The 12,033-nt window shown below is 34.1% G+C and overlaps 1 protein-coding gene across 12 annotated transcripts in view; it reads left to right on the top strand.

Moving 5' to 3' along the window:
• Positions 1-862: 862 nt before the first annotated feature.
• LOC128188461 (kinesin-like protein unc-104) overlaps positions 863-12,033 on the top strand; it is a 31,097-nt gene continuing 19,926 nt past the window's right edge. For 5 of the 12 annotated variants that reach the window (XM_052859536.1, XM_052859534.1, XM_052859535.1 and 2 more), the window contains exons 1-18: positions 864-1,512; positions 1,630-1,766; positions 4,546-4,649; positions 5,087-5,169; positions 5,347-5,526; positions 7,501-7,566; positions 8,440-8,618; positions 8,755-8,866; positions 8,992-9,135; positions 9,352-9,369; positions 9,748-9,826; positions 9,925-10,003; positions 10,254-10,393; positions 10,581-10,755; positions 10,893-10,968; positions 11,183-11,262; positions 11,635-11,726; positions 11,842-11,982. In XM_052859536.1, the coding sequence (XP_052715496.1) occupies positions 4,550-4,649; positions 5,087-5,169; positions 5,347-5,526; positions 7,501-7,566; positions 8,440-8,618; positions 8,755-8,866; positions 8,992-9,135; positions 9,352-9,369; positions 9,748-9,826; positions 9,925-10,003; positions 10,254-10,393; positions 10,581-10,755; positions 10,893-10,968; positions 11,183-11,262; positions 11,635-11,726; positions 11,842-11,982 (1,744 nt within the window). In that variant the 5' untranslated portion in view covers positions 864-1,512; positions 1,630-1,766; positions 4,546-4,549. Of the gene's footprint in view, positions 1,513-1,629; positions 1,767-4,545; positions 4,650-5,086; positions 5,170-5,346; positions 5,527-7,500; positions 7,567-8,439; positions 8,619-8,754; positions 8,867-8,991; positions 9,136-9,351; positions 9,370-9,747; positions 9,827-9,924; positions 10,004-10,253; positions 10,394-10,580; positions 10,756-10,892; positions 10,969-11,182; positions 11,263-11,634; positions 11,727-11,841; positions 11,983-12,033 lie in introns of all 12 variants that reach the window. The other 7 variants (XM_052859531.1, XM_052859532.1, XM_052859530.1 and 4 more) reach the window with 3 other exon arrangements.

The raw sequence follows: 12,033 nt of genomic DNA, 5'->3' as shown, positions 1-12,033 counted from the left end.
ATGAATGTTATGCCACTGTAACCCTACCCAGCAGGGTTCAGACAGTGTAACAAGTTCTCCAATAATACCATGGTAACAGACTAAGCTTCATTAAAAAATCACAGAACTTTTGTTATGGCAGTTTGTTTTGTTTGACAGTCAGTGGGACTATCTTAGACTGTAGATCACTTTTATAAGTCCAGATACCAAATGAACGCCATTGGTGTGTTGAAAAAAGTAACTGTTTTATTTACCTGGTATACATGATATATAAGCCAAAAACTTTCTCATCGTATAATCTTATAATGATTTAAAATCCATATAATTGTACCCAAGAAAAATGCTCAATTTATCCATCACAGTGTAACATCTATTGAAAATGTCTTTAAACTACTGGATAGAAGATACATATACTTGGATCATACATTTCATCATTTTCTAGTTCAAATTTTGACTTAATGTTTTTGAAATTTTGAAAGTTAATCTTTTATTGTTTCTTTGTAAATGGCCATCATTTCATGATCAATTGATGTGAATGTAACCAGGTATATCGCTAGCGTGTTTGATTGGTATACGTGTTTAGAGTGAATGATTGTATGAGAGTTTAATATCTGTAACGTGGACAATGACAATATACTTAAGCATAAGGATTGTTTGTCCCGGTAAGACTTAATGTAATAAATTAAAGTCATTCTAAATTGTAATATTACTGTTTCATTTCGTTGTCTAATGTGTATGTTTGTCTGTGTCTAATTGTCTTGTCATTTGTGTCTATTCTGTGTTATTTGTTTAATTACAAAATTTCAGGTTTAATATGTATTAATAAATATATAACAACGACCCAAGCTTGGCTTATTTCGACCACTGGCTACATGAAAATCAACAAATAAATGATTATAGAAATGTTGTTGACCTGTAGTCTGCAAAATAAGTATAAGGTATACAGCATCATAAAACCTTCAGGAAATGCATCTGGTGTCAAGATCTTGTCAAGGACAGGGCTTAATTAATGATGGGCAAAGAATCGATAAAGATTTCAAATTGTTGTACTTCATAGATGATGCAGGATCTCAGAAATAATATTGTGTTGCAATTCAGTAAGGTGGGAGGGAGATGAAAAATGAGATGTTTTAACTACTGGTCCAGGGGTGATATTCTAAGAGAGAAAAACTAATACATGAATGTCTACTCAATACTCTCTTTGTTCAATTAAGCCATTCTGTGCATTATCCTATTTCACAAATAGTATTCCTTTTGATGAACAGAAATTCCCTTTTATGTGTAATCCCTAACTCGGCAGAGGGTCACTATCCAGATCTGTGTACTAACTCCTGCTACTACTAAGTTCTTTTGACAGAAAATCATTAGGGCTTCCAACATCCCAAAGATCAATAAACCATTCCAAACGCAACAGTGATTCAGAATGCAGTAGGAATTTCAAGCTTGGAAGTGAAGCAGTCTGATTATAATATGATAACATATGACGTTATTTTGTATTAACATTTTATTCAACCGGAATTGTAACTTTTCGTTGTAAGTAACAGTATTTTGGGATAATCGCAGAAAGGAATTTTGGGATGAGAGAGAGATTTGTCACAGTAGTGGAATTTGTTCAGAGTGTTTGACAATAGGCTTCTTTTCTTTTTTCAGGAAAGAAACGTTTGGAAAATAATGGATTTAAGTGATCAGTAGAATTCAAGCAGAATGGACACAAATTTTACATACTAGCAGACGGGGATATTTTGATTTGGTGAAAATCCCAAGTGAAGGGACAAGAACCGTATAAGGTAGGGTACCAATGAAGCAGGTGCTGTTTACTTAACAAATTGGCAAACATTAATTACCATACTGAAGTATTCAATGAACTGTAGATTATGTCTGTAATAATTATGTTGATTAAAAACCCATAATTACATAGCAAATTACTTCCCTTGTTCCAAATTTCATCCTTGGAGTAGGATGGGCTTGAATGTTAAATTTCATATTCATTTGGCTATTTCTGTAAATGTCTGTTATTGTTTGCCAATGATAGCATATTATCAATATTGGAAATTCAGTCAGACATGATGTCAGGGAAATGTTTATGCATAGACCAGCAGGCTCCATACTCATTATTGATTTATTTCTTCAATTGGATGTTAGGTGAAGCAATATAGACTAAAAGGGAAATCAATATTAATTATGTATGGAATGAAAATTACTCCTGTGAATCCATGTAGGGTGTCTGGGGTTAAATTTTACTCCGCCTGAGCAGGTGATATCTATACATGCATAAGGCGTCAAGGACATTTCAATTCTATTGAGAATTATGCGGGTTGTAACTTATATGCTTTCCATTGGCAGATAGTACCATTCTCTCTGACATATTTACATATATAATGAAGATAAAAGCGCAATTGAAGTTTCTTTTTTTTGAACAATGAACTTTTAAGGATTTTTGGTATGGAATCTTTTTCTTCAAAATGTAAGGTCCAGTGTCTGTAGCCTCAAGATTGAATTGAACTTACAAGATAAATCATCCTTGTTAATAAAGTCATGAATTTTATTTTAAATTACTTGAATTGGGGAAAAATATCTAACCAAAATTTATAATGCAATGGTGATACCATTTTTGAATTGAAACATGTTTTGATACTCGTACCATATATCGTTTATGCAGTATGCACTTCATCTGATAATAGCTAATGTGATTCTGTAAGGAACTGGTCAGAGATCCTAAGATCTATGGATCTTTGAGTAATTGATGGGAAATGAATGTTGTAGAAACTATTCTTCTTGTACTTTCACAGCAAGACAGAGTAAAGGACATCCATGAGTTAGACATGCTGATTCCGAACTTTCTTTGTAACATAGTTTTAGCCTAAGCTTTGTAAAAAAATGTTGTCAAATAAGAAAGCTGAAGAATCTGATCCCACACATGCATAATGTCATTCTGTCAAGTCATGCAAATTAATACCCCAGACAAATAACAATTAACAGGAAACACAGATGTAAGAAAGTCCTGAGGTGATATGATACCCATTTGATTTTAGGGTAAAAGGACATGGTCAACTTAGCTAGTATCAATGTTGTGTCTGGAGAGCTTTAATTAACTTAAAAACCTATGTGTTTCTTCTTTTCTCAGCAGTATTGCATTTTATAGAAACCTGTCATGTTGTTTTATAAATTGATGTTCTTAAAACATTACTGAGTAGTTGGTGTGAGAAAATACCCAGTTTTTATGGCTGTTTATTCTAATTGCTACATATTCTTTACCAAGTGGTTTTTCATCACTGTTAAAGTTTTTAGGTAATAAAACTACCAGTATCTAAGTGTACACTGAATCGTATGAACACAGAACTAATGCATGAACATTGTATGAGGGAAATAAAATATGTACCTACCTGCTTGTACAATGTCAGGTTGTGTGTGTGTGTGTGTTGATCATTTTTCAATACAATTTAATAGGTCTGACAGGGAAGTGTTTATTATAGTCACTGTTAGGTTGGGAAGAGGTTGGATATGAGGTACAATTCATTGTATCAGTATAAACAAAAGTGAAAAATAAAAAGAATGCAGGATCCACCACAGTGAAATATACCTTCAAACCCATCAGTTTTGACTGTCTTGAGAAGTTGCTCTGGAAACTATTTTTGACTGAAATATCTTTTTCATATTTACTGCTTGTGTAAATGACGGAATTGTCCTTCTTTTAGTGCTAGAAATTTAAAGAAATCAGAGCATACCAGTATATCATATAATTTCCGTCATAGTCCTCCCCACCACACCTCACCCTCAGTATTCCATTGGTATAATGATAATGTACAGGTGCATTGGTACTAAGACCCAAACCAAACACTGCAACAAGTAGTAACACTGTAGCAAGCTTACACAATGAAGACAGGAAGGTATTTAGTTGTGTAGGGAAGCCATGATTTATTGATGAAGTCTGACTTTTATCTGTGATTATAAAGCAAACACAAGACTTCTGATCTGTCACTGCATTGCCATTTTGCTGCTTGACATTAGTAACTGTGCCAGCAGTCTGTGTTCAGACTCAACATGAAACGGAATCGGCTTCGTTCATTTAACCGTGCCGGGTAACTATTTCTTTCCTCTTTACCTACGTCGCCATGGTTGATCAATAGATCAAAGATATCTTCAATCGTTAATTTGCTGTGGGTTAGCATTCCTTTAGAGGAAGTAACTTGATGGAAAGCTAAAGTGGCTAATGAGCCTCCTTTCAGATTGGAGTTGCTTGCATATTTAAACTGAAATAAGCCTCTTTTGTTCATTTTCTATATCTGCAAAAGCAAAATAAAAAATCCTTTGTTGGTCTGGTTCATGAAACCCCCAAAAATGGTATATGAAATGGTAATTGACAGGAATAATTTTTTGCTAATCACGTTATTCCATTGTCAAATTCTTTGAGTATTGCAAGATTGAATGCAGAATGAAAAAAAATATAACACATAATACCAAAAACTATTATATCAGGACTTTTATCATTAGTTCATCAATATATTATGAATGATTATGGGTAATATTGTTAACGTATACAATATCAGTTTTACTGTATATTCACAGCAAGATGTCGTCAGTCAAGGTCGCGGTGAGGGTGCGACCCTTCAACAGCCGTGAACTCGGCCTCAACTCAAATCTCATCATCAACATGAAGGACAAAACAACATGTAAGTTTACGGTGGACATGGCACATGCATAATCTGTGTTCGAGTCCATGACTGTCAAAGTTAATCATCTCAATAGCTAGCGCAGAGAAAACAATGTGACAGTAGTTGATAATGAAGTGGATTGATAGTCTTAGATAAAGAATGAGGAAATATTTCATGTTTCTTCACTTGAAATTTAACTGAGTTAGGTTTTTTTATTTAAATTTTGTAGGAGTATGATATAATTGAAACAGCTAGGAAGTAAAAGAATTAATAATGATTTAATTTAACTTATTTTGAATGTTTCAAAAGAAATAAGGACATTAAGCAAATTTGGGAAAATCTTTGAGAACATTTGAAAAAATGAAAAAATTTAAGTTATTAATAATATGAATGTTCTTAGCATGTTTTGATATTAGTTCTGGTATGAAATGCATTATTTGATGAAACTCTTTCAGTTATAACAAATCCAAAGGCAGGTCCAAAGGATCAAAAAGTTCGCAACTTCAGCTTTGATTACTCTTATTGGTCTCACACAACAGTAAGTTTACTATATATTACATGTGACATCTCTATCATTTTAACTGTAAAATATGGCATATTGTTTATAGACATAAAATGAACACAGTTTTATTTAATGCCTTCAGTTCCATTTTTTGAATATCAAGAAGCAAGCAAATATGATTATGCAATGTACATGTCTGATTTGTATCTACAGCCAGGTGATGAAAACTTTGCGACCCAGAAGCAGGTGTATGAGGATATAGGGGTGGAGATGCTGGACCACACCTTTGAGGGCTACAATGTCTGTATATTTGCCTATGGACAGACAGGAGCGGGCAAAAGTTACACAATGATGGGCAAGAGTGAGCCCGGACAAATGGGAATTATTCCTCAGGTTGGACAATGAGATTTCCATCTTGTATGTTGCATTGATCTGGTATAACTTAAAGGTTCCTGACCCCCATTTTCACTTTAGGAGATTTTAGCTTTAGTAATTTTGAGTTTTAAAAAGAAGTTTTGATTTTAATTATAAATGTACAGAATTTTAACTTTGGTGGTCAAATTATGTGTATGTCAAAAACTTCAAACATGATAATACAGGCACGTAGCATCAGGGGGGGCCAGGGGGGGCCTGGCCCCCCCACTTTTTCTCGCAGCAACGAATTTTTTAAAATTTACATATAAAAAAATGAATTATAATGGAGTTGGCCCCCCCACTTTTATGGAAGTTAGTAAAAAATTGATATAAAAATTAGGAAATGAGTAGTCAAATTGAAGGTACTCCCCCCCCCCCCCCCCCCCCCCCACGGATTAGGAATTTGATGATTTGGAGAGTAAAAATTTTTGGTAGGGAAGAATTTTTTTTTGGAAGTATAGTTGAGTCTACCCCCCCCCCCCCCCCCCCCCCCACGGATTAGGATTTTGAAGATTTTTGGAAACTTTAAATTTCCCTTATTTTTTGTTGTTTTTTTTTTTGCTTGTCAAGATTTTTTGGATGGGTCTGGCCCCCCCACTTTCAAAAACGATGCTACGTGCCTGTAATACCAATGTAAAGGGGTAATAGTCATTAGTTGAGAGAGTGAGAGTTATCTTTCTTGTAAGTAAACTTTTGAACCATTACCAGGCATCCTTGAACAATACTATATAAATAGTGCCTGTTTGGGAGGGTAACAGTTGAAATTGACACCCCGAGAAAACCATTGTCAACCGACGCGAAGCGGAGGTTGACAATGGTTTTCGAGGGGTGTCAATTTCAACTGTTATCCTCCCAAACAGGCACTATTTATTTTGTTATACTGAATGTCTTTTTTAAAATTTTTAAGAAAATTTTACTGCTTTTATATAGGAATAACGTGAATTCTACAGCGAACCGTACGCGCATAATTTTCGCGCATGTAACATTTTTTTTAATGTTACCCGTTGCCAAGTGCGTTGCTAACGCTGAGGGTAATAGTATACAATTATTTAATGCTTTAGCAGTCAATAGACCAGAATATTTTTCCCGAGGTGCAGGGAACAGTTCAGTATGATCTATTGCCCGAGGCCAACGGCCGAGGGCAATAGATCATACTGAGCTGTTCCCTGCACCAAGGGAAAAAATTCTGGTCTATTGACTGTTCAAGCGTTAAATAATTGTTTTATTACCTAATTCCTTTTTTAGTTTTCGGGGTTTACAATTTGCATATTGCAATGATTTTCGTGCCATTATGCAATATACTAAGATTTTTTTTTCATCTTTTACATGCACAAAACCTGTTGCATGCATTACAACATCTCAATTTAATAGTTTACACAAAGAAGGGGGAATCTTCAACCTATTAGATTTTAAATACATGTAGTCTTTTACCTTATATCAGGCTTTAAAACTATTGATTATTTGATACTCCATTTTGATAACATTGAATTTGGTTTCACCAAGTACTAAAAACAGCGTCTATGTAAAGGAATATACATTCCATGAGAACTATCGAAAGGATGTAACATTAACATACCAGCGTTCTGAAATACGTTGCCGGTCCAATAGATCGCAGTCTATTGACCGGCGGTCAATAGATCGCAGTCTATTGACCGTCGGTCCAATAGATCGAAGACTATTGACCGGCGGTCTAATAGATCGCAGTCTATTGACCGGCAGTTCAAAATAGACGCAAATATTTAATATGTAATAAAACAACAAAATCCCTTTGATTAGGTAATAATAAATATTATTAACTGCGTCTTAACCAATCAGATTTCAGTATTTAACATGAAAGTATAACAAAAAGAGTTATCATAATCTGAGTTACCCTGACCTTAAATTTACTTCATGTTAACAAATTATCAAAAGTAGATCATTTTGTAACAGGTATTTTTGTATTGTATATTTCAGCTATGTGAGGATTTGTTTGAAAGAATTAAGGCAGTGAAGAGTGAAGATGTACAGTTTTCTGTGGAAGTAAGTAATTATTGTATGTGAGATTTAAATAAAGTATTTGTTTCCATTGAGGAGTACATTCAGAATTTGATGGTAGACAGTATACAATTATTTAATGCTTGAAAAGTCAATAGACCAGAATTTTTTCCCTTGGTGCAGGGAACAGCTCAGTATGATCTATTGCCCGAGGCCAACGCCGAGGGGAATAGATCATACTGAGCTGTTCCCTGCACCAAGGGAAAAAATTCTGGTCTATTGACTTTTCAAGCATTATATAATTGTTTTATTACCTAATTCCTTTTTTAGTTTTCTGGGTTTACATTGGCATATTGCAGATTGTTTTCGTGCCATTATGCGATATGCTAAGATTTTTTTTCATCTTTTACATGCACCAAACTTGTTGCATGCATTACAACATCTCAATTTAATATTAGTTAACACAAAGAAGGGGGGAGTCTTCAACTCATTAGATTTTAAATAGTCTATTACCTTATATGAGGCTTTAAAATTGTTGATTTTTTTGATACTCCATTTTGATAACATTGAATTTTGTTTCACCAAGTACTAAAAACAGCGTCTATGTAAAGGAATATACACTCTCTGAGAAAGAATGTAACATCATATAACATACACGCGTTCTGATATACGTTGCCGATCCAATAGATCACAGTCTATTGACCGGCGTTCCAATAGATCGCAGTCTATTGACCGGCGGTCTAATAGATCGCAGTCTATTGACCGGCAGTTCAAAATAGACACAAATATTTAATTTGTAATAGAACTACAAAATCCCTTTGATTAGGTAATAATACTAAATAACCAATGGATTTGATTTTTGGAATGTACCGGTATTTCCATGTTACCTGATGATATGTACATGTATTTGATTTGTAGGTGAGTTACATGGAAATCTATTGTGAAAGAGTGAGGGATCTTCTGAACCCTGGAAACAACAAAGCTCTGCGTGTGAGAGAGCACCCTCTGTTAGGTCCCTATGTGGAGGATTTATCAAAGCTAGCTGTGCAGTCTTTTGATGATATTAATAACCTCATAGATGAAGGAAATAAGGCTAGGTATATTTATATATATATATAACTACAAATCAGTAATATTAAGTACATGTACCACTAAGGCATTGTACATTGTGAAATTAAGGGGAATAACTCTTCATTGAATTGCAGTCAGCATGTTGGCTATTTACTTTTACAGAACTGTGGCTGCTACAAATATGAATGAAACCAGCAGTCGATCCCATGCAGTATTCACCATTATTTTTACTCAGCGTAGAAGAGATGAAGCTACCAATATGGTTGGAGAGAAAGTAAGTCCATAACAGCTCTGCAGCTTCTATCTTTAATGCTCATAAGGTTATTGACAATTGTACATTTTGCAGTTTATTAAGATTTAATGTAAATTAATTGTGTAATTTTTTTCTAATTTTTCCAGGTTAGTAAAGTTAGTTTAGTAGATTTAGCAGGAAGTGAACGAGCGGATTCAACAGGAGCCAAGGGGACTCGACTCAAAGAAGGAGCGAATATCAACAAGTCCCTGACCACTCTCGGCAAAGTCATCTCAGCACTCGCTGAAGTCGTAAGTGTCTCAGAAAGGAAGGTATACAAATAATGTATATAATATCTCCACTATTTTCTTTTCCACCCAGGCTGTAATTAATAAAACTAGGTCCTATGTTTTCATGTATAACAGAACTAATGATCATTAATTACTTTGAAAGAAATGTACATTGTATGATGTATTGAACCTAACCCTGATCCATTCAGAGTTTTGTCAATTCCATTTTATATGTAGAGTGCGATGGACATCAAAGTAAGTGGGAAGTGTTGTTAAAGTACAAGTACTGGTACACATGAACCTGCAAGAAATTGGTGTTGTTATAATTTTGGTTTACAGTTCGATGCCTTAAAAAGAAAGATTGCTTTTAAAGATGGATATTTTCTTGAGTTATATAGAGAGAGTTGGTTATTGGTAGTGTCAAAGTTCATGACAATATTTGAGGAATTTAACATTTAAAACTGATCAAGATTGCTTTTTCCTGTGGAGGCGGTCCTTGTAGATTTGCATGTGCTTGTTTTTTTTCAGCCAAAAGAAATGTGTATGCCTTGAAACTGATGATTGAAAGTTTTGGAGTTTTTTGAATTGTAAACACTTAGCAAAGCAATGATTAATATGTTTAAATCATTTCAGTCCAACAAGAAAAAGAGGAAGGCTGATTTTATTCCCTACAGAGACTCTGTGTTAACCTGGCTGCTCAGGGAGAACTTAGGTATGGAAAATTATCCAGAATTTTGGATTAGAGATGATGGATGAGAAATAATTTAGTTGACATGGATATCATTTGATGTATTCAATTTCATTTTGTAGGAGGAAATTCTAAAACTGCCATGATAGCTGCTTTGTCACCGGCTGATGTTAACTATGATGAAACACTCAGCACTTTAAGGTTTGTGAACTTTTAATTCCTTACTATTTGCTGTGAATTCAAATATACATTAGCAAGAAACTACAATAATAAAGTGTGCTGTCTTTAATAAAATATAATAATGATTCAATGCATGCATCATAATAAAGTACCATTTCGTATACAGGTGGTGTATCTTTTTAAAGCAATAACATAATTATGTAAAAGAGGTGTTGAAATATACATTGTACTGTCAGGACTTGTATTTATTTTTGTGTCCTTTCTGTATTAGATATGCTGACAGAGCCAAGCAGATTGTATGTAAGGCTGTGGTCAATGAAGATCCAAATGCCAAAATCATCAGAGAACTCAAGGAAGAGGTGGCTAAACTGAGGGAAATCTTGCATACAGAGGGCATTCAGCTTGGAGAAGGTAAGAAAATATGTAAAGTGTCCATTGTGAATATAATAGTCAGTGAAAATTTGATAAACATTTATAATATGTATTTATTTAATTTTTAGGAAAAATTAAATTGTTCATATATATATTACCCAAGAACTATTTAAAATCCACTTGTGGTGATTATCAGAGTTTAAATTTATGCTTTTTTATGATTAAGGAATTGAAGGACTTCCTGATCCAAGAGTAATGACAAGATCCAGGAAAGATTCTTTGACAATGGATGATGGAGAAAATGCCATAGAAAGGCTTCAGATGTCTGAGAAACTGATCGCAGAACTGAATGAATCATGGGAGGAAAAGCTTCGTAGAACCGAAGCAGTTAGAAAAGAAAGGTAACTAGCTTTCAGAAATGATGTTTGGTTGTTTTTGTGTGTCCATTCATAGCAAGGGGAAGGAGGAACAAAATGACTTTGGGCCATTGATATTGCATGTAATTTATGACAGATAATAAAGGTAGTGCCTTTTTTAGGGAGGCAACTCTAGCAGAAATGGGAGTTGCTCTGAAGGAAGATGGTGGAACTATTGGTGTGTTTTCACCGAAGAAGGTACAAACTAATTATATTTGTATCACTCATTCATTTATTTTTTTTTAAAACACATTTCCGTTTATAATTTACATACTGCATAGAGATATTTATGCAGAATTTACATAAGAAATGAAATTACTGGTATTTGACCAAATTTTTAAAATAAAACTTTTCTCATCGAATTTTCTGAAAATCTATTTTATAATTGAGCTTAAATACCCTTTGTTTACAGTCACCTCATTTGGTCAACCTTAACGAGGATCCACTGATGTCGGAATGTTTGATCTACTACATCAAAGAAGGAACTACAAGGTATATTATCTTAGTCTGCTCTGTACTGGATACTGTAAATTCACAATTAGAAGCAAGGAATTAATATCTGTGTAGAATCGCGAGAAACACATCTTGCAAATTTTAAAATCTTGCTTTTATTTTTCAGTGCATGTAAACTACTTGTATAAGTTATTTTGATAAAAATTTGCCATTCACAATTTAATATTCTTGCGATTTGATAAAAAAAAACCAGTTGAGTCTTGGAATTAAGTAATCGCTTACAAGATAAGGAATCTACAGTAGAACAGTGCAATTAGATTAATGCTGTTACATGTAGATACATGTGCTTATTAACTGGAGGGTAAAATAGACGATTAGATTTTTGTCAGTATGTTAGCTTTTATGCTTTAGAGTTGGATTGAAGGATGCAGCCAAGAACAACGACATTCAATTGAGTGGATCCAACATTTTTGAGGAACATTGTCTTTTCCACAACAGCGAAGGTAAGTCTTATTTTTTTTGCCTGATGTTAAGCAAAATTGACTACATTAGATACAAAGATGAGATTTTTTTTCCATGCTGTAAGAAAGTTACATATTATGATTGTGATTTTTACAGGAAAAGTGACTTTGCTGCCCATTGAAAATGCTGTTGTGTATGTGAATGGTAAACAGATAACAGAGGAGACAGAAATGAAAACAGGGGCCAGGGTCATCATTGGTAAACACCATGTCTTCAGATTCAACCACCCAGATCAAGGTACATACAAAAACACTTACTTCAACACTTTGATTTTTATGCATGAACAGT

The sequence above is a fragment of the Crassostrea angulata genome, chromosome 6 (assembly GCF_025612915.1).
Source record: "Crassostrea angulata isolate pt1a10 chromosome 6, ASM2561291v2, whole genome shotgun sequence".
Taxonomy (NCBI): domain Eukaryota; kingdom Metazoa; phylum Mollusca; class Bivalvia; order Ostreida; family Ostreidae; genus Magallana; species Magallana angulata.
The sequence above is the reverse complement of the archived record's forward strand: the minus strand, read 5'-3'. Positions and strand labels throughout refer to the sequence as shown.